At 39.4% G+C, this 26,794-nt stretch overlaps 1 protein-coding gene across 1 annotated transcript; it reads left to right on the top strand.

Moving 5' to 3' along the window:
* The first annotated feature begins 8,344 nt into the window (after positions 1-8,344).
* LOC138898238 (uncharacterized) lies at positions 8,345-8,848 on the top strand. The gene has a single exon (XM_070184288.1). It carries the CDS (start codon positions 8,345-8,347, stop codon positions 8,846-8,848), a length of 504 nt encoding a protein of 167 aa, XP_070040389.1.
* Positions 8,849-26,794: the final 17,946 nt, after the last annotated feature.

The raw sequence follows: 26,794 nt of genomic DNA, 5'->3' as shown, positions 1-26,794 counted from the left end.
ATCAAACATGCTACATGTCATCACAGCAAGTTCAGAAACAGACTTATGCTAAACACTTAGTGAATACCTTCATGCTTAGTCATCTAATCCATAAAAGGGAATATGAAAGCATGTTCAAGTAACAGGGTTAATAGCAAATTTAAACACTAAAGAGATGGTTAAAGTGCAAAGGTTCTAAATATCAGTAACACATAGGCTAGACAGACTTAAAAAGAAATTAATCAACTTAAAGCAGGTCTAAACATGTCTCAAACTACAAGTGTAATGGCATTTTAGATTAGAAAGGCCTAGAATTAAAGTAAGACAGTCAGGATTGCATACGAGACTAGCCCAGAAACATATTGAACAATAACCTTAAGAAATGAAAACACATACTAATGACAGGTAAATAGGAATGAAGTGACGAAAGTTCAGCAACACACCAGTTAAACGAAAAACAAGAAAGAACAAAGTCCACAGTAGAAAGAACCCAGAATTTCTGGCCTTGGCTTTCCGTCGGCCAAGAACCAGAATATAGAACAAGAGTGTTTAGAGAACAAAGAGCGATAACTTCAGCTTTTAGTAAACATTCATGATCAAGTCTGTCCCAAAAGGGGGAATGAGGAAGGGTTTATTTAGTAACAGAAATTAACATCCAAACAAGGAAAATCATCAATCAAACACGAGAAAGGAAATAATCATCGCATGCAATCAAATCAGTAAGGAAAATATAAAAATATCAAACCATAATTTTAGGGAAAGGGTAAAATCGGCAGAAACCTATAATAAATAAAAGGTGAAAATTACATGTTGCATAGAATAAGATGAACATAGACAGAAATACCTTTTAAAATCAAAGAATCGAAGCAGATTTGGTTCCATTTAAAAGAATCCGAAACCCTAATTTTAGGGTGAGTAGGAATCACGAAAATGCACAGAGATTCATACCATAAACGAACAAGAACGTACATAGACGGAAAAGGTCAAGCAAATGAACCAACTTTAGTTTGAAATCGATGAAATCCGATTGCCATGTTTAGGCAAGCGGTATATAGAAGGTTCCAGTACCAAGGGGAGTCGAATATGGCAAGAAACGGCCACGGAATCCCATGATCGGTGGGATTAGGAGAGAACACTAGGGGGGAGATGGCTAGGGTTTGACAGAGAGAGAAGGGGAGTTTGAGAGAGTTCGAGGGCGGCGGGGTGAATGGACAAATGGTTTAGGGTTTAGGGGGGTTCGGGTATTATTTAAAAGGGCGGGTGTAATATGGGCCGTTGATCTCAGAGATTAACAGTCACGATTAGTCGGGGGTTATGGGTCGGGTTAGTAAAACGGGTTTCGACCGGGTATGTGGTTGGGTTAATTGGGTTGGGCTCAAGTGTTATTGGGCTGGGATTGGGTAGTTAGGTCCGAAATTAAAAGGAATTTAGGGCTAGATTTTAAATACACAATGTTTAATAAATAAATAATTTATAAAAGTAATTAATAAATATCTAAATTATCATTTGTGCATGAAAATGATTAAAACAATTATTTAGTATTATAAAAATATAAAAAGTTATTTTTTGTATAAATAATGTAATTATATGTAAATATAGGCTATTATTGCAAAATATGCAATTTTAGCCTTTAAAATGCAAATGTAATTATAACAAATGTACTAAAAGTATTTAAAACATAAAATGGGTGTAAAAGATGAGTTTAGATGATAAAATCATCATAAAAGTTTTTTGTAAGGTAATTAATGGGTATAAATTGATTTAAAGCCTTTAAAATTATGGAAAATTATGAAAATACTTGTGTATACTTGTAAATCGAATGATGATGCATATGCACTAGTTTGAAAGTATAAATATATATATATATATATTTCAAAAATATGAGGGAAAAATTGGGTATCAACAACAGGTAGGTCGGAATAACCTAACCCCGAAACTACACGTGCCGGTGTAGGAGTGATTGAGGGGTAAATCCCCGCGTTAATATGATGAGACTATTTCTCGTTATATGGTATGATATTGGTGTGTTGAGATGTTTCTCCTTAAATGGGATGAGATTATTGTTAGCGAGATGTGATGTGATGTCGACCCACACGGCATTGTGATGAGATGGCTTAGCCGATCGGGCTGAGATCGGATGCCATGCCGCGCACTAGGTGTTATTGTGAGTGTACGTATCGGGGTGAGACGACTTAGAGGTCGGGCTGAGATCGAACTCCGTGCTAAAACACAGTGGTGTATCGGTTCTAAAGATCTCCCAAATTAAATTAATGAAACTTACTTGAAATTTATCTATCCCCTAACTTGACACCTTGATACTGATGGAGTCTCTTATTGATTTCATGTTTTAATCTCCGTTTACTGTTGCTCGTTCTATTGAAAGGGTGTTTAGTTTTACATACTAGTACTATTCCATATGTACTAACGTCCATTTTGTCGGGGGCGCTGCATCTTTAATGGATACATGTGGTTCCATTGCAGATGGTACAGATCAATGATAGCAACGCACCCTCTCCTCAGCTTATTTTGTGAGCCCTACTTCATTTCGGGGTCCTGTATCTTTCATCATTTGTACCTAGCGTTTTGAGGTATAGTCGGGGCCTTATTGTCGGCACTGTCATAACACTCCTTTGTTCCTCTTAGAGGCTTTGTAGACATAGTGTGGTTTGCATATATTTTTGGGAAGGTTAAACTAAAATGTTGTAATCATATTATCTATTTCACTTTAACTATGATTGTACAATGTACTATTTTGGAGACTTGTGAATCTCGTAACTAATGGAAATGAACTAGTGTTTTTCCATGACCTCTTTCTATCTAATTAATGAAATGTATTCTTTACTTTTATTCATAGGTGAGTTAGGTAGAAGGTATTGTAAAGGCTTGCTTGACCGAAGTATCTCGGTTGAGCGTCGGTCGCGCTCCCCGAGGTCGGGGTGTGACATCATCATATCTTTACGAGCGTTATTCTTTCCGGTGACAAACGTAGCAGTTGTCTTCGGTCTTGGCCATCCCCCATCTTGGGTTCGATGTGTCCCTCTTTTGGGTGGCCACGTGTCATAGCATATTTTACCCTATACAGATAGTCACCCTACTTTCCGATGGCACAAATTTGTGTTATCGGAAATTTGGTAGAAACACTCTTTTGGTGGGAATTACTATAACTCCATCTGAAAGCTTCTGATAGTTTATTAGACGCACATCTCTCCGCATTTAATGCCCTGAATACGCGTCATCCCATGATTCAGCACAACCTTTACTGATTCTCGAGGTAATCATGGCCATGTATTTAGCCGCCAAACGTTTACTTATACGCATCAACCTTCTCCTCTATACTTCATAATTTTACAAGCTTCTCTTATTCGACTTGCATCCCGCTCTTCATTGTTTCTCCAACTCTCTTTAAGCAAAAACCTTTTCTTTCTTCCATACAATGGCTTCTTTGTCAAAACGTACCAATTTTTCAAAGAACAAGAACAAGGCCGAGGATTCTGCTCTTCCAACAATGGGCTCCATCATCCCTAGAAGTCTTGTTACTACAAAAGACTTCGAAGAGAAATTTTATACTACTAACTCTCGTACATGGGCCGTCAGTTGGTATCCTTCTTCCATCCGTCCTTCTAACATTCATGTTATGAAGAAAGACTGTCGTTGTCAGGATTTGTATATTAATGCTCCTGATCTATCGGAGTGAGTGCCCCTACCCAAAGAGGGATTTACATATTTTTATACGTATCATTTTACTTTGGATGCGTTCTCTTTGAGTGGAGAGCTTGACTCCATTATTGCGGAGTTTTGCCTCCGCTATTAGGTGTGTTTGTCACAAGTAAGTCCTTTTGTATGGAGGACGGTTGCTTGCCTTCAGCGTTTGTGCTAGGAGACGGGAGAAGAGCTAACCTTATCTCATATTGTGAATCTCTATTCTCCCAAGATCTTCCGTGGGGCAATGATAAACCTCTGCAAACATGGCCACCATGCTCTGTTATCTAGCATGAATGACGACAACGACCGTGGATGGATGGAACGGTTCGTTGCAGTTGCCACCAACGATAATCGTAAGCGCTTTGTTTAATTTTTTTATATATTAAATATTGTTCTATACCAGTATTGACCCTCCATCCTTCGTCTGTTTCAGCAACCCGATGGATCCCACCGGCGGTTGAAAGTTTGGACCAGTGGGTCCAGAAGATCCTGGATGTTACGATGCCTGAAACTCGCTTGTGGAAACAAATGGCCCCTAGATACGGGTAAAAGGCCAAAAATCATAGTAATTCAAACTCACCGTGTTTCAATTTTTCATGTGAAGAACTTGATTGATTTGTTCTACCTTGTCTATGAAATCAGGTCTACCCGTGAGCTTTGCTGTTATCCTTGAGCAAGATATCTTGGTTGATCCTGCTGATGTGGAGAGGCTGCTTCAGGAGGCGCTTACTCGAACAAGTATCTATGTTCTTGCTTCGGGTACAAGTGTATCATTACGGAGTCCCCGGCCGGAAGACAAACAATAAAAAAAAATACGCTCTTCTGTGGCCAGGGAAAAGAACAAGAGGGTGAAGACTGCTTCCCCCGAGTCATCTCCGGTAGTGATGATGACTGGCCCTCCTTTCGGGCTGGTCGTAGACACCATGATGATCGATGATGAAGAAGAATCTAGTGATGAGGGAGCTTCTCTACATAGAAGATGACGATCCTCATCATCTCAACTGGATGCTTGACCCGTTGAGATTGTTACACCGATCGAGGATGATGTTTCGGCCCTTTGGGAAGAGTTTAATTTGGTAGATAATGTCAATTTCCGTCTTCAGGCCCCAATTGTTCTGTCCGGTGTTGCGGAGCTGAGTACCGGGTCCCTGCCATCTTTGGTTGGCGAGTATCCAATAACCAGCACTACATTTGATATAACTGCTTCTCACTCTTCAAACCCATCAGCTTCATCTCCACCTTCGCCTACACCATCAACTGCTTCATCTGCATCTATTCTTCCACCAGCAGCTGCCACATCACCTCCACCGGTCATACTTGATCATGAAGGAAGTGTTCGTCTTCCCCAGTCCCCAGTTCATGGAAATTTGTGGCAAAATTATGCTCCCCCTTCTGGAGATCCGCAAGGGGTGAGGAATGTTACTCTTTCAGTCTCCACTAGATGCAACTTGCTATCTCGACTGGTGGAGCTTGCTAATTACCTGAAGCCTTTGGCTTCAAAGAACAATTGGGAAAAGATTCGGGCTCTCTCAGGAGAGTGCTTGTTGAAAAACGCCTTGCACAACGACACATCGGTATATTCTTTACTTCTTTTGTTGTTTCTATTATTTTTGTATAAACACATCCTGAGTTTGTTTTTCTCATTTTGTAGGCTAACTTTCTTACTTTCGAGGGCCTTCGAATGTTGATTAGGGAAAAAGAGAAACTTACCTCCGAGCGGGATCAACCTTTGGTTGAACGGGACCGAGCCATTATTCGCCTCTCAAAATAGGAAACTAAGGCTTCCGAGGTTGTTGTATTGGAAACTTATTTGCAGCAAAGTGAGTAGGAAGTGGAGACCCTTAGCCAAGAGATTGCCCATTTGAGGGTTCAATTTGAAGAGGCTAAGGCCAAATGGGATGAAGTCCATAATGCCATTCTTCATGCATCCGATCATGAGACTGCCTCTGTTGAAAGATTGAATAACTTAGAGGCATCCTTGAATTTCAAGGCTGAAGAACTTGCTGTTGCAGAGGTAAAATATGCCAAACTGGAGGAGAAGCACAAGAGGACCATTGAGTATAATAAGATTTTCAACTGTACTGTCCGCGAGCTCGATATTAGCCTCAAGTCCGTTAGATGCGTCCGGGAAAACCTTTTTGCCAAGGTCACCCAACTCAAAGAAGAACTCAAGCACCGAGCGGATTTCCTCATTGTAGAGAAAACTTATGCTATGTATAGAATGAGAAGGAAAACCTTGGAAGAGGCCAATGCTGGTATCATTGATTTTGATGCCAAAATTGCTAAAGCCCATGAGCTTGATTTAGGTGCTAAAAGTGGTCTTCCAGCGAGGCCTGATGCTCCTGGTCCTTCTAGTTCCAGTTTCGAGTTTTTGGGAACTGAAGAAGAATGGGAGGATGAAAATGCTGAAGGCCAAACTGGTAAAGATCAAAATGTTGAGCCATCGGTGGATCCATCTACTGTTCCATGGGACGCAGACACTTCTCTTCCTCCGGGTTCCGAAGATACTGTAGTTTATCTTTTCTTTTTCTTTTTCCAATTCTTGTGTCTGTGCCATTTTGGCATGTTATTGTAAATAGAAACATCTTTTTGCTTAAGTTTTTGTTTGAGTCTTTCTTTCGTTTGAATACTCATGCAAGTCTTTAACCTTTGCATTTTCTTCCTTTTGCTTGAGAATTTTGCGCAAGTTTTTCTGTTTGCGTCTTATTATGTAAAGCCTTGGGTATATTTTCCCCGAAAGTAATTTGATTTCAGGCATAAATTCTTCCGAAACCAACCCTTTATTGTGAGGGTTTTAATAAGAGAGGGCCTTCTTATATTTACGATGCTCTTGAAGATGACGTCTCCTATTCATTACGACACTAGTATTTGAAGTATTTGTTTAACTTTCAAATGACAAAGTTAATTCATCATTCAAACAAGAAATAGGATAAAAATAAAATGATTTCATTTCACTTTATTCCTTCTATTTTCAAAAGGTACATAAGCATTTGCTATGCAAAAAACATTTTGCCATTACTTGTGGCTAATTTGTACAACTTATTTCTACGAGGCTGTCCGCGCAGTCCCCGGTTGATAGGTTACAACTACCTTACTTTATGTTTTGATGATCTAACAAACTTGTTGTCAAGAATATGATAACGAACTAGTTACATATCCTCAAGGCCTTAAGATCGAAAGGTTCCAGCTTGGAATATGCTTCAACTCTTAGAGTTAGAGGAACAACAGAGGGAATAAATACCTATCGTTTCCCGAGGAAACAGTACAAGCCAACTGCCCAAGCTGTAAAGTTGTTGCCTGCACAAGCTACAGTGCATAAATAGTGCAACACTCAACTTTATGGGGAGTGTCTTTTACCTACCTTGCTTACATCATCCTAGTGATGTCACAAATGCATTATTAACATCAAGGAAGGTAAAACAAATCACTTGTTCACTTAGAGAAATCATTGAAGCTCTCACACGATCATTGATCATCAAGCAATCAATTTTCAAGTGCATCAAGAACAAAGAACAACACTACTATAGACCAGTTCCCCACAACAAGTCATTTTATGTCCTTAGTTGAGTTGTAACTTTGTAATAGTTCTAAAATTATATTTCCTACTTAGCTTGTTCAGAAGTATTCTGTAGGAAACTCTTTGTAAACTTTAAACCTTTGTGATTGAGTCTTGGCTTAGTCGAGTTGTAAAGTCTTTATAATAGAGTTATTACAAAGTGGCTTGTAATAGAGTATTATAAGTTAGCGAGGGAGTAAAAGGTTAATTCCTAGGTTGCATAGGTTGTAATCTAAAAGTTGCTCAGTAGTGAAGTTGAAATCCTACAAGGGTAGGTCATGGTTTTTAATTCCGCTGAGCTGGGAATTTTCCACGTAAAGTTCCTCTTGTCATCTACTTACTGCAGTGTGCGTGTGTTCTAGTAGAACTGATAGAGAACCCGGTTCTCTATAGAGTTTGGTGGATCCTTATATTCTATCAATTGGTATCAAAGCAGGTTCTTTCTATCAGATTAACACCTAGAAAGGATCCTCATGGCTGCTCCTCCAAACTTCGAAGAAGGCTAGTCTACTTACAGACCACATAGGTTCAATGGGAAGTATTACGGATGGTGGAAAACTAGGATGCACGACTTCATCATGACTGAAGATTCTGAGCTATGGGATGTCATATGCGACGGACCCTTTGTTCCCACCAAGAATCTTGGCAACCCAGCTGTATCCATTCCTAAGATGGGGAAGGAATTAAATGACGTTGATCGAAAGTCCATAGAAAAGAACTTTCGTGAAAAGAAAATTCTTCTTTGTGGCATTGGTCCTGATGAATATAACAAGATAATGATATGCCAATCAGCAAAAGAAATATGGGAGGCTCTTCAGACAGCTCACGAAGAAACGACACAGATTAAAAATCCAAGATCGACACGCTCACAACTGAATACGAGCTCTTCAGGATGAATGATGATGAATCCATCCAAGATATGCACACTCGCTTCACCTCCATCATTAATTATATTCACTCACTTGGTGAAACTATTCCAAGAAACAAGCTTGTCAGGAAAATCCTTAGTGCTCTGCCCAGTTCTTGGGAAAGTAAAGTGAACGCCATTACAGAGGCGAAGGACTTGAAGACATTGACCATATATGAACCAATCTGAAAACATATGAAATGAAGAAGAAGAAGGACAGTGAAAGAAGAGAACCCAAAAGGGAGAAGAACCTGGTCCTCAAGACAAACATTAATGATTCGAGTGGTGAGGATGGTGATATGTCTTACTTGACAAGAAGATTCCAGAAGATGGTTCGCATGAATGGAGGCATTCAAAAAAGGGGAAACTCTAGCAAGCCAAAAAAGCATGACCTCTGCCATAAATATGGCAAGCCAGGACACTTCATCAAGGAGTGCCCTCTCTTAAAGCAAGATCAATACAAAAACAAATTTGACAAAGCAGCCAAGAGGAACCCGGTTCCTGATAAACCCTACAAGATAACGAATGTCGTTGAAAATGTTGTAAAGCAAGCTCTTGTTGCATGTGGAGACTCCTCCAGCGAATCTGAAGAAGAAAATGATCATGGTGATAGTTCAATGATGGCAGTGGAAAGTGAAGCAACTGAGTATGACTCAATCTTTGCCTTGATGGCTCAGTATGATGGTGATGAAGATGACGAATGATGAAGATGACGACGATGATGAGGTAAATTTTCTGGATGTTCAGAGAAATTTGAAACCTTATTCTCCTAAAAAACTCATGTCTTTGGCAAATGTGTTAATTGATGCTTATCACAGTCTTATAAATGATAAAGATGCTTTAATTGTGGAGTTAGGAGAAGCAGAACAAACCAGAGTGACTTAGTAATCGTTGTTGTTGATTTAAAGGAAACAATTGAGAACCAGAAGAAAGAGAAGGATGTCTTAGATGAAAAAATTGCAAATATATAACATGAAAGAGATGATCTAATAGTCGTTGTGGTAGACCTAAAAGAGACCTTTGAGTGTGTAAGAAAGGAAAAAGAAGTCTTAGCTGAGAAAGTTGCCAACATTGAACATGAGAGAGATGACCTATTAGTGGTGGTAGTGGACTTGAAGGAAACAATGGGAGAACCTAAAATAGAGAGTAGGCCTGAAAATTCTCAAAAGGGAAAGGAAGTTGCAAGCGAGGCACACATTAAGCTTGAAAGTGAGTTAAATTCAGTGAAGTCTAGTCTATGTGCTACGCTTGAGAAAAACAAACAACTTCATGAAGAACTAGGAAGAGTGAAGAGTGATCTTGAAAAATCACTCAAGTGGACCTGGTCCTCTGATGTTATCACTGTCATGTACACCAACAATGGGGGAAACATGCAGGAGATTGGGTTCCAAAGGGAAAATATTCCCTACAACCCTCATAGCATGTTACTGTACCTGATAATTGGCTTTGCAATCACTGTGGCAACACCGGGCACTTTAAAGAAAACTGTAAGGCCAAATTTTAGTCACAACAAAAAAACAAAGTTTTCACTGAAAAAGTAGCTACTGGTAGAGAACATGGTCCCTTATATAAAAAAATGCATGATGCCTGCTTGGACCAGAAGATACCTCATTCACCCTTTTCCTCATTACAAGGGACCCAAACTCGTTTAGGTTCCTAAGTGTAACTCCTAATTTTCTTGTGCAGGGAACATCAAAAGGAAGCAGCCTACAATGGTACATGGATAGTGGCTGCTCAAAGTACATGACTGGAAGTATAAATGATTTTCTTTCACTTAAAGCCCTACAAGGATTGGGAAGTCTCCCTCACATTCAATCGAAAATGTGTACTACGTGAACGGGTTAAAGTACATCTTGCTAAGTGTTTCCCAGATCTGTGACAAGGGAAACAAGGTGGAATTTGTGTCAAAAATATGTACAGTCACAAACATAGTGACTGGTGAGGTGGTGCTAGTAGCAAAAATATACAAAAATATCTATGTTGCTAATTTTGAGTCTCTGTAGAATGGTGATCTCAACTATCTAAGTGTTGTTGATGATGATGCTGAATTATGGCATAGGAGGCCGGGTCATGCAAGCTTCACGTTGCTGAATAAACTGGTCAGGAAGGACCTGGTTCGTGGTCTGCCCAAGTCAAGTTTCAAGGACACAAAGTGTGTGATGCATGTGTAAAAGGCAAGCAAGTCAGATCCTCATTCAAGCCCAAAAAGAAAGTCAGTACCTTAATATCTTCTTCACATGGATCTATATGGACCTATGAGGGTGGCAAGCAGGGGAGGAAAGAACTATATCTTCGTTATAGTTGACGATTACTCCAGATTCACCTGGACTCTTTTTCTCATAACTAAGGATGAAACCTTTGAAGTGTTTGTTGCTTTCGTCAAAAGAATTCAAGTGAAGATGGGTAATAATGTAGTGTGCATCAGGTCTGACCATGGGACAGAGTTCGACAATGCCAAGTTTGATGAGTTTTGTACTAAAAATGGTATCACTCACAATTTTTCAGCTCCAAGAACACCTCAACAAAATGGTGTTATGGAGAGGAAAAATAGAACTCTTGAAGACATGGCAAGGACAATATTGATTGACAATGGGATCGCAAAATATTTCTAGGCAGAAGCTGTCAATACTGCTTGCTACTTGGTGAACAGGTACATGATCAGGTCCCTTCTAAACAAGACTCCTAATGAACTGCTGAATGGAAGGAAGCCCAAGCTGACACATCTAAGCACTTTTTGGTGTAAATGTTTTGTCCTCAACAATGGAAAGGAAGCTCTTGGAAAATTCGATGCCAAAAGTGATGAAGGAATCTTTCTAGGATACTCATACCAAAGCAAAGCTTACAAAGTATACAACAAAAGGACTCAATTTGTTGAAGAGAGTATACATGTGATCTTTGATGAATCTCACCTCTCCTGTGAGAAGGACAGACATGTTGACCAAGATGTAGAACCTTTATCTGTTCTAGGTAAAGTTATTGACATGGCAAATGGAAAGGCAGACATGATGAGTCATGTCAAGGAATCCAGTAAAGATGATGCAAATACATCTAAATCCATTGGAGAGGAACCTGGTCCCACGATCACAACAACTGAAGCTGAAAATAGAGTTGTTGATGCAGTCCAAGGTACTCCACTTACTGAAGTAAGAAGCGGAAAGAACCACAGTGAGATATACCTAGGTTCTCTACAAATGAGATTCGGGTACCAAACTGGAAGCACAAAAGCTCATATCCTCTTGACAACATAATCACCCCTCTTGACTCAGGTGTTCAAACCAGATCAAAAGTCAGAAATTCACTTACCTTTTCAACCTTTCTTTCTCAAATAGAGCCCAAAAACACCAAAGAAGTGTTGAAAGATGCAGACTGGATCACAACCATGCAAGAGAAGCTGCATCAATTGGAAAGAAACAAGGTATGACACATGGTTCCATGACCTGCGGATCGAACTATCATAGGAACCAGGTGGGTATTCAGGAACAAACTTGATGAGTTTGGAAATACAACAAGAAACAAGATAAGGCTTGTAGTTCAAGGCTACAATCAGGAAGAAGGGATCGATTATGGTGAAACATTTGCTCCAGTTGCTCGAATAGAAGCCATTAGAATTTTTATTGCCTTTGCATCTCATATGGAGTTCACACCATTCCAAATGGATGTCAAAAGTGCATTTCTAAATGGCTATCCGAAAGAAGAAGTCTATGTCAAGCAGCCTCCTGGTTTTGAGAGTCACGAGCATCCTAAGCATGTGTTCAAACTGGACAAGGCATTGTACGGTCTAAAGCAGGCTCTCCGGGATTGGTATGAAAGGTTGTCAAAATTCCTTTTAGAAAATAGATTTACAAAAGGAAAAATTGACAACACTCTTTTTCTGAAGAAACGAGGGAGGAACCTGCTCATTGTTCAGGTATATGTTGATGATATCATCTTTGGAGCCACAAGTGACTCTCTTTGTGAAAAATTTGCAAAACTCATGGGGAATGAGTTCGAGATGAGAATGATGGGCGAATTAAATTTCTTTCTAGGACTCCAAGTGAAGCAATCTCAAAAGGGAACATTGATAAGTCAACAACAGTACATCAAGGAATTGCTGAAAGGTTTGACATGGAAGCATCAAAAGTCATCGACACCCCTATTGCCACAGCTACCCGTCTAGAAATGGATGAACTCGGTTCCCCTGTAAATCAGACCGTGTATAGAGGGATCATAGGGTCACTCTTGTATCTCACTGCAAGCAGACCAGACATTGTGTTCAGCATGGGCCTTTGTGCAATGTTTCAATCCAATCAAAAGGAATCTCATCTGAAGGTTGCCAAGAGAATATTGATACATCTCAAAGGAACACAGGACCTGTTTCTCTACTATCCCTCACGAGACAACTTTGATCTTATTGGGTATGCTGACGCTGATTATGCAGGATATTTGGTGGACTGGAAAAGTACGTATGGAATGGCACATTTCTTGGGTTCTTGCCTAATCTCATGGGGTACAAGGAAGAAAAACTAAGTGGCACTCTCAATTGTAGAAGCAGAATTTGTAACAGCTGCTTCTTGTTGTGCTCAGTCGCTGTGGATCAAGCAACAACTGGAAGACTTTGGAGTGTTCTCAGATTGTGTGCCTTTCCTATGCGACAATACAAGTGCACTAAATATGGACAAAACTCCAGTCCAACGTAAGAGAACCAAGCACATTGATGTGCGCCATCACTTCCTCAGAGACAATATTAAAAAGGGGCTCATTTGCATGAAATTCTGCAGCAGAGAAGATCAGATTACAGACATATTTACCAAGGCTTTGAGTAGAGAGCATTTTGAAAGAAATCATCTGGCACTGGGATTGATAAAGCCTAGTAGAGAACCTAGTCCCTCGATGATTGGCTATGAAAGACACGTTCAGGAAAAATTAGCTAAAAAGTATTTTCTAGCAAAGTCTAACTCATATCTATACCATTACAGGTAGACACACATGATGATTACAGAGAAAATAGGCAGTTGATGCAGTACGCGCTGGTAAAAAAGGCAAAGCTTACAGATGCAAGATTAGTCAGGGAACGTGGTTCTCGTGACACAGGTTAGTAGTTTCTCTGTTCTCTCATGCACAATTTTGAACGGCTAAAATAAGTGTCACGTCATCAGTGCGTTAGTTTCTTTTCCCTGCATCTTGTGAACCCAAACGTCTTACCCGATATTTATCGACCCGACTCCCAAAATTGCCGCCCTTTTTTAACCGGTCCCTCATCCATTATAACTTCATCTATCACTGTTACAACTTCTCCCATCAAACGTCAAAACCCCATTCTTTTGCCTCTCCTCAAACTGCCAAATTTTCTCTCTTCTGCTCACCATGGCTGAACATCAAACAACCTCGAGTGCTCCAAGTGACATCCCCATTGAGTCCTCACATGCTGACATACTCGTATCAGACTCCTCACCCCATACCACTGTAAACCAAAACCCTAGGACTGAGTCACCCCCACATTCCGTCTCCTCTCCTACCCACTCGAGTTCTGGTTCTCATAGGAGTCGCAAAATCTCGACCCCCAAAAGGGGATGAACAGAGTATTGCTGACAAAGAAGAAAATCAGACAATTTCAAGCTCGACTATGAAAAAAGGTTCAAAGGTAGATCCAACTGACAGTTTCGAGAAGTTTGATTCAACAAAGACTGCTCCCGATCTTATGTCCACATGTAACACTCCCGAGTTTTCCATGGATATACATGAAAAAGAGGCAATAGAGAACCTGTTATCCATAGCTCATGAATGGGTTGTTATAGAAGGGGGTGATGATGGTTTTGAGACTCAGGGGGAAGAGTTTGAGACTATGAAAGAGGGTAGAGAGCTTGTGCCTGTTGAACAATCGGCACAGGACAATATTACTAGGGTACCAAATGAGGGACTTGATTCCTCCCAGGAGGATCCAACTCAAGGGTCCTCTCAAGAGCCCCAGGTCAATATTGACCCTGCTCCGTCTCCTCACTTTGATGTTGAGCCTTTGTGTGTGGTGATGCCTGAGGAAAGATCTATGTCTAGAGAAACAAAAGGTGTTAGTGAAGAGGATTCTGAAGATATGCTGATTGTTAGGTTGACTAGGCGTAGACCAATGGTTGCTCAAGAGTCTACTCCTAAGCGACCTACTACAAGGTTGCAAAGGAAGGAGGCTCTTGAGTCTGCACTTAAGAACAACCAAGCTAAGTCAACGAGAAGAAAATTAGTGAAAGATGAAAAATTTGTGAGCGAGAAGACAGTGCTAGTTGTGAATGTGGATGATGAAGTAGAAGAGGAACCTGGTTCCTTGACTAGAAAGCGCTCACAGAAGCATGGTCTCCCCAATCCTAAAAGAGGATCTTCTGTGTCTGCTGAAAGTCTGAACAAGTCTGATGATGTTGTTGCTAGTGAAAATGTGGTGAAAGAATCTAGTGATAAGTTGGTAGAAGAGTCTGCTGCCAGGGTAATGGAAGAATGTGGTGAAAAGTCTATGAAGTTTGATGAAAAAGGAAAGAATATTTGCATGTCTGCTAAGAGAAAAGCTAATACGGAGGAGGGACCTGGTTCCTCATAGAGGGCCAGAGTGGGTGATCCAAGAAGTGCTGGGAAAGAGAGGTTAAAAAGTCAAAAGGTGCTACGGGGCCACACATTTGCCCCTGATATCTTGGAGGAGGCTGGTATGAGACAATTGGTTGAGATCTGTGAGTTCCAACAGTGGACACATTTGTTCACAACTGATGCTCCAATGGTGTATGAAGAGGAAGTTCAAAGTTTCTATGCTGACCTTTTTAAAGTTGAAGATGATCACATCTGTGTGTTGGTGAATGAAGTTGATATGGTGATGGACTCTGCCTTGTTGGGGTCCATTCTTGGTGTGCATGCTGAAGGGTTGTCTAGTGTTTATGGATCCTGTTCTCAAAATTTTAGAAATGCCATATTAAAGGACAAAGCAGTTCAGCAGGGGGAATAGGTTCAGAAGAAGGCCCTCTTTCCTATATACAGTAGTTTGAGATGGTGAGAAAGGTATTGTTGCCTCGAGCTGAGAGAAGATCTATCACCTCTCGTGCAGACCTGTTCCGCATGGAAGCACTGGACAACTTCATTACCATCAATCTGCTTAGGATTATGATAGAGCACATGAACAAAGTGGCAGGCTTTAAAGATAGTAATTATGGGTTGCCGTATGGGTTCCTTCTCACCAAGGTCTTTAAGCACTTCAAGGTTCCTCTGGGACAAGCTAAAGTGGGCACAAAGAAACAAACTTTCTCCAAAGCTACTCTTGAAAAATGTGAGTGTATCGAGAAAATTGGAGGGGTTGGAAGCACTTCTACCATATCTCAGTTGATCAATGCTCAGAACAGTGCTACATCAGAGATAAGCAAGGAATGCTATCCTTGAGACTCAGTTAAGTCAGTAGGATGAGGCACCTGGTTCTAGTTGTCCTCAATGAGAAGAAGTTGCTCGTATAACAAAAGAGAATGCTGAGCTGAGGAAACAAGTGGAGGACCTAAAAGAGAGACTGCTTAACGAGCAAATGTCAGCAAATGCTCAAATTGATTTAGTCCTCCAAGCCCTTTCTAAGCCATCTCCTTCCAGTTCTCCCTAAATAGTGTTCCCTCAGTGTCCAGTTCTTAGTGATCAGTCTATTCCCTAAGTGTCAGTTTTTATGATGATGTTTGTGGTTTTTTTTTTTTGTTCAAAACTGTGGATGGTAGTAGTAACATTGACTCTTCTCCTGTTGAAAATCCAAATTAATGATAATGCAAGCTTTTCCCTTTTTGCTAACTATGCCTTGTCTTTATGCTATGTTTTTAGTCATGTTGTGTACACACAAGTGGCATGAGTTAACTCGAGCTAAACTTCTTTTTGCTATATACTTGTTGCTCTTGTTTTTATGATGCCAAAAGGGGAAAGATTAATGTGCCTAATTAATTAATGTAATGAGCATTGATTAAGGGGGGATACAGACTCAGGGGGAAACTTAAGGGAATACAGACTCATGGGGAAACTTAAGGCTTTTCTAGTTCATTGTCTGGTTCTGTGCATTTTTTTGGGATCTTCAATTATAAGTTTGTCATCATCAAAAAGGGGGAAATTGATAGGTTACAACTACATTGCTTTATGTTTTGATGATCTAACAAACTTACTGTCAAGAACCAGATAAGGAACCAGTTACATATCCTCAAGACCTTAAGATCGAAAGGTTCCAGCTTGGAATATGCTTCAACTCTTCAGAGTCAGAGGAACAACAGAAGGAACATATACCTATCGTTTCCCGAGGAAACATTACAAGTTAGCTGCCCCAGTTGTAAAGTTGCTGCCTACACACGCTACAATGCAGAAATAGTGCAGCAGTCAACTTTATGGGGAGTGTCTTTTACCTACCTTGCTTACATCATCCTAGTGATGTCACAAATGTATTATTAACATCAAGAAAGGTAAAACAAATCACTTGTTCACTTAGATAAATCATTGAAGCTCTCACACGGTCATTGATCATCAAGCAATCAATTCTTAAGTGCATCAAGAACAAAGAACAACACTACTATGCACCAGTTCCCCACAGCAAGTCATTGTATGTCCTTAGTTGAGTTGTAACTTTGTAATAGTTCTAAAATTATATTTCTTACTTAGCTTGTTCAGAAGTATTTTGTAGGAAACTCTTTGTAAACCTTAAACATTTGTGTTTGAGTCTTGGCTAGAGTTAGTCGAGTTGTAAAGTCTTTGTAATAGAGTTATTACAAAGTGGCTTGTAATAGAGTATTACAAGTTAGTGAGGGATTAAGAGGTTAATTCCTAGGTTGTAATCTAAAGGTTGCTCAGTAGTGAAGTTGAAATCCTACAAGGGTAGTTCGTGGTTTTTAATCCCGTTGAGCTGGGAATTTTCCACGTAAAATTCCTCTTGTCATCTACTTACTGTAGTGTGTGTGTGTTCTAGTAGAACTGATAGAGAACCTGGTTCTCTATAGAGTTTGGTGGACCATTATATTCTATCACCTGTCCTGATGATATAATTATGTTTCTGGTTTTTCGTTCCTGGTTAACGTGGCTTGTCATTGAATCTTCATATCATTCCCCCTAGTATCCAAATACGAAGAATGCGAATTAGAACACTGGAAGTCTTGTGTCTTCGAGGATTCCACCAATGAATTGCTAGATAATCCTTAACTTGGTAACATACTTTACTTCCCCTCAGGAATTTATGCTATCGAGCGAAGGACTATCTAACAATCCTCTAGTGGTTTGCGCTCGTGAATGGTCGGTTAAACTTTGCTCAATAGCAAACTTAACTTCCTGGTGGGAATTTGTTATAGAGCAAAAGATTATCTAACTATCCCCGAGTGGATCTTTGCTTGTGTGCCTTGCTATTAAAGGTCTTATTATTGTTGTCTTCGTAGTATGCTTTTAGTTACTGCGCCATTAAAAACCTTGCAAGAAAAAAACAATTGGGACAAAAATTGAACAAAGGGAAAAAGAGTGCAACACATACTTTCCGCTCGGATAATATTTATCAATAATAATATCTTTTGAGGTGCGCCACGTTCCAGTTGTTGGGAAACTTTTCTCCATTTTGGTTATCCAATTCATATGAACCTTTTTCGGTGACGGCTGAAACCTAGTAGGGGCCTTCCCACATTGGGCCTAACTTCCGTGCATTGGTCTCCCTTGTGTTTTGAATTACTTTTCTTAGGACCAAGTCTCCTACTTTGAAATAACGGAGGTTGGCTCTTCGATTATAATACCGCTCCATTCTCTACTTTTGGGCTGCCATTCTAATATGAGCCAAGACCTTGCGTTCATCGAGTAGCTCCAAGTTGACTAACATTGCTTCGTTGTTTGATTCTTCTTCTTCTTGGAAATATCTCAAGGTGTGTTCACCTACTTCTACCGAGATTAAAGGTTCTGTAGTGTACATAAGGAAAATGGAGTTTCTCCTGTGCTCGATTTGGCCGTTGTTCGGTATGCGCATAGTACTCTGGATAATTCCTTAGGCCAATTACCTTTTGCCGCTTCCAACCTTTTCTTGAGGTTTTGAATAATTATTTTGTTCCTTGACTCCGCTTGACAGTTTGCGCTCGGATAATAGGGTGAAGATGTGATCCTCTTTATTTTTAAATCTTCGAGGAACTTTGTAACTTTGGAACCAATAAATTATGGCACATTATCACATGCTATCTCTTTTGGTATTCCAAACCTGTAAATTATATTTTCCCACAAGAAATCCATCATTTCGCGCTCGCCGATCTTCTGATAAGGACCTGGTTCCACTCACTTAGAAAAATAGTCAGTCAAAATTAAAAGAAATCTTACCTTTCCGGGAGCTGGTGGTCGTGGTCCGATGATGTCCATCCCCCATTTCATGAACGGCCACGGGGACATAATCGAATGTAAGGGATTTACCGGTTGATGTACCAGTGGTGCGTAGCGTTGGCACTTATCACATTTTTGTACGAAGTATTTGGTATCTTGTTCCATGTAGGGCCAATAATATCCTGCCCTTACCAACTTCAGCACTAAGGAACCTGCGCCCGAATGGTTGCCGCATATCCCTTCGTGAACCTCTCTCATGACATAGTTAGCTTCGGATTCCCCTAAGCATCGAGCCAGCGGACCTTGGAAAGATTTTCTATACAATTGACCTCTCTTGAAGCTATATCGCGCTGCTTTGGCTCGCAACGCACATGATGTTTTGGGGTCTTCGGGTAGCTTTTCGTGCTCGAGATAACCGATAATTTCATTTCTCCAGTCCCAGAACAAATTAATAATCGCATTTACCTTATAGTAATCATCTGTATCCAGGACTGAGTTCATCAGTTGTACTACCATCCCAGATTTCGATCCCTTTATTCCCGTCGATGATCCAAGGTTAGCCAATGCGTATGCTTCTATGTTATCTTCCTTCGGGATATGAGTAATCGACCACTCCCGAAATCGCGCTAATAGAGCATGTAACTTTACCACGTATTGTTGCATGTGCTCCTCTTTGGTTTTGAAGATCCCGTAGACCCGATTTACCACCAGTTGTGAGTTGATTTTTATTTTGATGACCTCAGAGTCAAGTCCCCGGGCCAATTCGAGCCATGCAATCAAAGCTTCATATTCTACTTCATTGTTAGTTAAATAGGACGTTCTAGTGGCTAGCCTTAGGTTTTCCCCCGAAGGCGTGATTAAGACTATACCAAGCCCGTACCCTTTAATATTGGAAGCTCCGCCCGTAAATAAGGTCCAAACCCATTATGTTGATTTCGACACCATTACTGCCTCATTGGTTGCTAGAGACAGTAATCCTAGACTGAAATCAACCATGAAGTCAGCCAAGACTTCGACTTAATTGCAGTCCTTGGTTTATATTAACTCGCTAGTTCGATGACCCATTTGGCCAATCTACCTGAGAACTCAGGTTTATGGAGGATGTTTCGCAAAGGGAAAATGGTCACCACGACTATCATGTGGCATTGGAAGTAGGGCCTCAACTTTCGAGCGACGACTACGAGATCTAAGGCCAGTTTCTCCAAATGTGGGTAGCGAGTTTCTGCTCTTGTTAAAATTTTACTAACATAATAAGTGGGAGATTGCATACATTCGTCCTCACGGACTAAAACCGCACTTATCGCGACTTCCGAGGCCGCGAGGTAGACTAACAATGTTTCACCGTCTTTTGGTTTTGAAAGTAATGGAGGGCTTGACAAGTAGTTTTTCAAATACCTCAAAGCCTGCTGGCACTCCGGGGTCCATTCGAAATTATTTTTCTTTTTGATCAGTGCGAAGAAATGATGACATTTTTCTGATGACCGGAAAATGAACATGCTCAAAGCTGCCAATCTCCATGTGAACCTTTGGACTTCCTTCATGTTTGACAGTTGGTCCCGGATGTCTTATATGACCTTAATCTTATCGGGGTTTACCTTAATTCCCCTTTGCGATACCAGAAATCTCAGAAACTTCCTAGAGCTGACCCCCAACGTGCATTTCTCGAGGTTAAGTTTCATATTATGCTTCCTTAGGATGTCAAAAGTTTCTTGTAGATACTTAAGGTGATCAACTGTATTCAAAGACTTAACGAGCATATCTTCTATATAAACTTCCATAGTTTTTCCTATTTTATTTTCAACCATCTTGTTCACGAGCCATTGATAAGTGGCTCTAGTATTTTTCAAGCCGAAGGGCATCACATTGTAGCGATATGTACCAAAATTTGTTATAAACAAAGTTTTTTCTTGGTCCTCCGGGTTCATCTTAATTTGGTTGTACCCGGAATAAGCATCGAGGAAACTCATTAACTCATGCTCGGCCGTGGCATCAATCATTTGATTGATGTTTGGCAGTGGGAACGAGTCCTTTGGGCATGCCTTATTAAGATCTTTATAATCTACACACATGCGAAATTTATTGCTCTTCTTAGAAACTACTACTACATTAGCTAACAAGTCTGGATATTTTACCTCTCGAATCAAACCGATATTAAGTAAGCGGGTTATCTCTTCTTTGACGAATTTATTCATGGCTTCGGCGATAGGGAGTTTCTTTTGTCTTACCGGAGGTATGGTGGGATCCAAACTTAACTTGTGTATGACTACCTTTGTCGGGATACCTGTCATATCCTCATCCGATCATGCAAAACAATCGGCATTAGATTTAAGGAATTTAATAAAGTCAGACCTGAGATCCGGGTGTAGTCCTGTCCCCAAGTGGAACTTCCTTTCTAGGAATTCTTCTAACAATGCAACTTTCTCAAGCTTTTCTGCTCTGGATTTCGTTGCATCTGTCTCTTCTGGAACCTGGAAATATCTCGGCACTTGATAATATTCTGATGCCTCTGCCCCCGGGCTAACTTCATCTACTTCTGGAGCAGGTGTCGGTTCCTGTAATTGTTATGCCGCGCGTTCCTTTCCTTTTCTACTGGAGACCAAAATTGCATTCATCTCCCTTGCCGCCGATCGGTCACCCCTTATGTACTTAATTCCTTCGGGTGTTGGAAACTTCAGCAATTGATGATATGTTGATGGTACAACTTTCATCTCATGCAACCATGGCCTTCCCAGATTGATATTATATCCCATATCACCATCTACCACTTCAAAAAGAGTTATTTTCATTACTCATTCGACGTTTGTGAGTAATAAAATTTCTCTTCGGGTTGTCACGTTCGCGGGGTTGAATCCAGCGAGGAGCTTTGTGACTGGAATAATGCTTCTAGTGAGCTTAGATCGCTCCAATACTCTTCATTGTATGATATTAGCCGAACTTCCTGGATCCACTAGAACATATTTAATCTTAAAATCTAGCACATTTAAAGAAATTACCAGTGCGTCATTATGTAGTAGCAGCAATCCATATGTGTCTTCCTCCGTAAAAGTGATATCATCTTCCCGGAGCCTTTTGCTATGAGTTATTGACACTTTTGTCTTTTTTGCTGTCGAAAAGGTGACCTCGTTGATCTCGTTTCCTCTGAAGATCATATTAATCGTTTGGCGCGAGGGATTTTCTCATTCTTTCGAGGGTTCTGCATCGTCCCGGTTACAACCATAATTGTTTTTAGCCTGGTCACTCAAGAATTCTCTGAGGTGACTATTCTTCAATAATATTGCTACTTCTTCACTGAGGTGTCGCCAGTCCCCCGTCCGGTGGCCATTCGTCTCATGGTATTCACACTATAATTTGGAATCCCTCTAGCTAGGATATATCTCATTGGTTTCACGCACCATGCTTCTTTGATATTTCTCATGGCTGACACCAACTCCATTATACCGACGTTGAAGTTGTATTCCGATAACTTGGGGTAAGAAGGATCCCGTGACCCTGACACTTCTTTATCCTACAATGATCTATTATTCCGACCGTGATCAGTCTTTCTGTCCATGGCGAACCTGTCCACTATCCGAAAGCCTCTGTCGCGGCCTTCAGTCCGTTCGTAGGGCCAAAACCAGTCCCTCGAAGTCCGTCTGTCCATGTCGTAATCGTCTTTTGATTTTTCTCTGTTATTCTCCCGTCCTTTGGTCGATGATGGAAAACCAACCTGATCATCTTCGATCCTTATCTTTGACTCGTACCAGTTATGGACACCCGCCCAAGTCGTTGCTTGAAACTCAAGTAGGCTTTCCTTCATTTTCCGGAAAGCGTCTAAACTTCTCAGTTTCAATCCCTTGGTGAATGCTTCAGCCGCCTATTTATCCGAGACAACTGGGAGCAACATTCTCTCCTTCTAGAGTTGGGTAACGAATACTCGTAGTAACGTGCTCCTGAGGGTTTGAAGTTCCGTCATACTTTGGCACAACTGCACTTGGCTTGTATGGAAATTGTGTATACTTCTTTGAGTCCGGACTTTCAGCACTGGTGGCGTGCCCAGGATTTGGTCCATGCGGGTGTTCACATCCCTCATAAATCGTAAAGTTCATTTTTGAAAGGATCGTTCTCGTTATTTAGGCCGGATACGCCCCCCCAGTCCGATCGAAGCCAACTTTGCCTCTAGGAGTGTTGTTGTCGACCCTCTGCGTTGTTTGATTCGCGGGAGCATCGAGAGGAATCGGATCTCGTCTATTCATATTAGTCGAAGCCCCCGACATCGCCTGGTTCAACTCCGGCATAACCTTATCCTGTCGCATGAGATGGTCTAGAATGATCGCTTGCTGCTCTTGCAAGACCCTTACCGCGTCAACGACTTGCTCATCTTCTGCATCATCGGGAGTTGTCTCTCGAACATGTCGAAGATACTGCCTGTCATGCACCGGTGTGTCGTCATTCCCCTCATTGTGGGTGTCACTGATTGAGTCCTCGAAATAAGACCAGTCCCCTCGAATCTCGGGATTGTGCGTGTTGCTAACAGTGTTATCAGTCATTTGTTATGATTTTTTCTAGGACAAAATAATCAAATTACGTTAGTAAAAAAGACAAGGATCAATTTAATCGCACGACTGTCTAGGCCCCACGGTGGGCGCCAAGTTGTTTACCCGTAAAATGGTACAATTGAATTTATACATGGTTTCTAAATAAGTAAATTAAATTGATTCTGAAATAATAAAATAATTGAAGAATTATGTAATACTTAGCCTTGAGATGGAGGCGAAATAATAGAAATAGCAGTTTCGGGAATAGGATTTACGGGCACAATAATAATGAAATCAAAAAGCAAGAAGATAAGTTTATTAAGCTTTGAATAGAATGTTGCACGAGTTTGTCCGAAAAATTCCCTTTTACAATGATAACTGAGCTCACTATTTATAGCTACGTCTAGGGAAGGGGGTCCTAGGATCGTACCCCTCTATAATGTCAATTATGAGTGTCATTGATGAAGATGTAAGTGTGAACATTAATGCCAAATTTTCTGTAATGGGTAATCGTTCTTAATGCCACAGAATATTCTCTATTAAATGCTAGCGGGTGAAGAGTACTCATCACATCTTTATGATCGTTATTCTTTCTGGTGACAAACGGAACAATTGTCTTCGATCTTGGCCATCCCCCCGTCTTGGATTCCATGTGTCCCTCTATTGGGTGGCCACGTGTCATGGCATATTTTACCCTATACAACTTTAGCTTAACAATTGCTAATTGACAATAACCAAGATCTCGCGCGCGCGCGTGTGTGTATATATATATGATATCACCAAGTACTTACTCTACTTGAGCACAATCACGCTTTGTACCCTAATCTCATTAATGATTGCGGGTCAACGATCCACCAGTTGGATGAGCCAATCATCCTGCACTCGTACAAGGAGAAAAATCGTATAGCAGGTCGTTTAGCAAAGCATGAAGCTCACATGCCCCTCGGAGGCAGCTTGAAACTTTTTGATGCACCACATCTCTTTGTCAGAAGCAGATCTAGAATTTTTATAACATGGGTGCATCACTAAAGAAAGGAGGGAAAAAAATATTAAGTGTGATTTATTTCCTGCTCCTCTAGGTAAATAACTCAACATTTAATCAAGTACATCATTTAGTCTCTTTGGAACATGGGTGCCCGTAGATAATATTAGACCAATTCTAAAGAATATGTACATAAATTACCTAATTTGACAAAAACATTATGAGTTCACATGCCCCATATATTTGCTTATAAATCCTCGACTGCTTTTTCTCACTTAGGTGTAAGTTGACTATGTGGAGATTAACATAACAAGACTCGTTAATGCTTGTTTTTTTTTTTTACAACACTCCCCTATTCCCTCCGTAAATCCACCAAAAGTACTAGTTCCTCCGTAGTTTTGTAGACATCTTTTGTTGTAATGAGCACCATAGGGGCGTAGACATATGTACTAATATCCAAAACTTAGTTGACTTATAGTATGTTTGGTCCAATGTCAAAAATATTTTTTTTAAATGTGTTTTTTTTTTTTTTTTTTTTAAAGTTGAAGTGTTTTGTCAAACTTTTAGAGGACAAAAAAAAATACTTTTGAGTAGAAGCATAGAAAAATAGTTTTCCCAAAAACACTTTTGGGAAAAATACACTTATATGCACTTTTTAAAAGTTTGGCCAAGCACTAATTGCTACCCAGAATTGCTTTTCAAATTAATTAGTCAAACACAAACTGTTTTCACTAAAAATATTTCTGAAAAAAATACTTTAAAAAAAATATTTTTCAAAATAAGCTAATTTTTTTAGCTTGGCCAAACTCTCTATGAGTCACTATGGTGCCTAGTGAACAAATGCGAAACCATGTACTACTTTGTTAACTTAATGCAATATTTCTTTCGCTTTATGACCCCAAAAATTATGATAGCGTAAGCTTTTCAATAGTTAGTTCAAAATCCAAACTAAATGCAGTTGCAAATTTAATCAACAATAGACCTATTAGTCTTTTTAAATTAGGTTAAGCAAAAAAACATTACTTATAGGGGTGTTCATAAAAATCCGAAAAATCGAACCAAACCGACCAAAAAAATCGATATTTTTAGGTTTGGTTTGGTTTTGATTTTAAATTTAAAAAATCGATCAAATTTGGTTTGGTTTTGGTTTTAATAAAAAAAACGAACCAAACCGACTATAAAGTAGCTATTTAAATTTATTATTACACCTATATATATGTATATTTTTATATAAAGTTTCTAAAATTTTATGGTACATATTAGTCATTTGTATTTTTAGTCTAGTTCTTTGCTATTATAATAATCTAATTATTTTCCTTCTAGTTTGATTGGTAGTTTTCTTTTATTAAGTACAAGAATTTATTTCATGTTAAAATAGTCGGGATTTAATTGAGTACTTAAGTTATTCATCACTATTTGAGTCAATTATCATCAATATATCTTGGTAAATGATAGATTTCTCAAAGAGCAATTGGTTTGATAGCGTTACGTTGAAAATGTGCTCGCCGGAATATGCGTTTGGTAGTGTATGTCTCATATTTAAGAAAAAACCGACAAATAACCGAAAAAACGAATCGATAAAAAATCGACTTAATTGGTTTGGTTTGGTTTCAATATTTGAAAAACCGACTTACTTGATTTGGTTTTTTTTTAGGGAAAAATCGACCCAAACCGAACCATGAACACCCGTACATGGTGGTTGCATGAAAATCACACCAGAATGTGTATTATCTATAGTTATAATTAAGTGATAAATGACAGACACATATTATGAGCACATATTATGTACTTATCAATTCCCGATTAATCAGAAATTGATGTGTAGACGAGATTCTTGCGCAACGCTTCACGGCTTGCTTGGATGGTTGATATACTCTGTTTCACAATATATCGTATCGTATCGTATTATATTGTACTGTATCGTTTGATAAATATAATGTTAGGATAAATTGTATCGTTTGTTATTGTTTTATGATATCACACAACAGTAATATAAAGAATTAACATGCAATATTATAAAAAAAAATTATGATACGGGGTAAATTTATTATATAAAAAAATAGGATAAATGATAAAATAAAATTATTTAAATGAAGGGTGAGATGAGAGAAAAAGACAAGATAAGGACGCAACCACACCAAATCAGTTGCTACATAAAGTGACACATTTCGTTATTATGTAACGACGTATTTAACGATAAGATACAATAAAATTTAAGTAACAACCAAAACAAACATCATATTTAAAGTAACAATATGATACAATACAATTGGTAACAACCATCCAAACAAGCTTTGTAAGGAAATTATTAGATTGATAATTATAGAATTGCTCTTTTTTCACATCTTCTTCTTCAATAGAAACAACTCTTGACTAGGAAAGTAACTAGAATTAGCAAGAGAATTTGAAAAGGGAACTTGACCATTGACCAATAATTCCTCTTATTCCTTTTCTTCTCTTTCAAATTCTTAATCGCTGGAAATGTTTAGTCGTCTTGAGTAATTAGACCTTCACTAACTTGACCAACACACATAAAGACCAAATAACGAGCTATTAGAGGATTAAAGACCTTTGAGTAGTCAGAAAAATTTAAACAAGGCAATTAATATCGCATAATTTAATTAGGGGGAATTGAAGTTTTCAACGGGTCAATTGATGAAAATACATAAAAATAAAAATAAAAATATTGGTCGATTTTATTTGATAATTATAGTCTCACCTAATAAAATTTTTATTTGCACTCGATGTTTACTTTTGACGATCCATTCAACTATCGTCACATCGATCATTAGAGCCTTAGAGGAATAAAGCTTTTATATATATAGAGATATTTGTGTTAATATTAAAATAATATAACA

The sequence above is a fragment of the Nicotiana tomentosiformis genome, chromosome 8 (assembly GCF_000390325.3).
Source record: "Nicotiana tomentosiformis chromosome 8, ASM39032v3, whole genome shotgun sequence".
Lineage (NCBI taxonomy): Eukaryota > Viridiplantae > Streptophyta > Magnoliopsida > Solanales > Solanaceae > Nicotiana > Nicotiana tomentosiformis.
The sequence above is the reverse complement of the archived record's forward strand: the minus strand, read 5'-3'. Positions and strand labels throughout refer to the sequence as shown.

Coding starts and splice junctions, on each gene's coding strand:
- LOC138898238 (XM_070184288.1), top strand. CDS start 8,345: ATGAAGAAGAAGAAGGACAGTGAAAGAAGAGAACCCAAAAGGGAGAAG.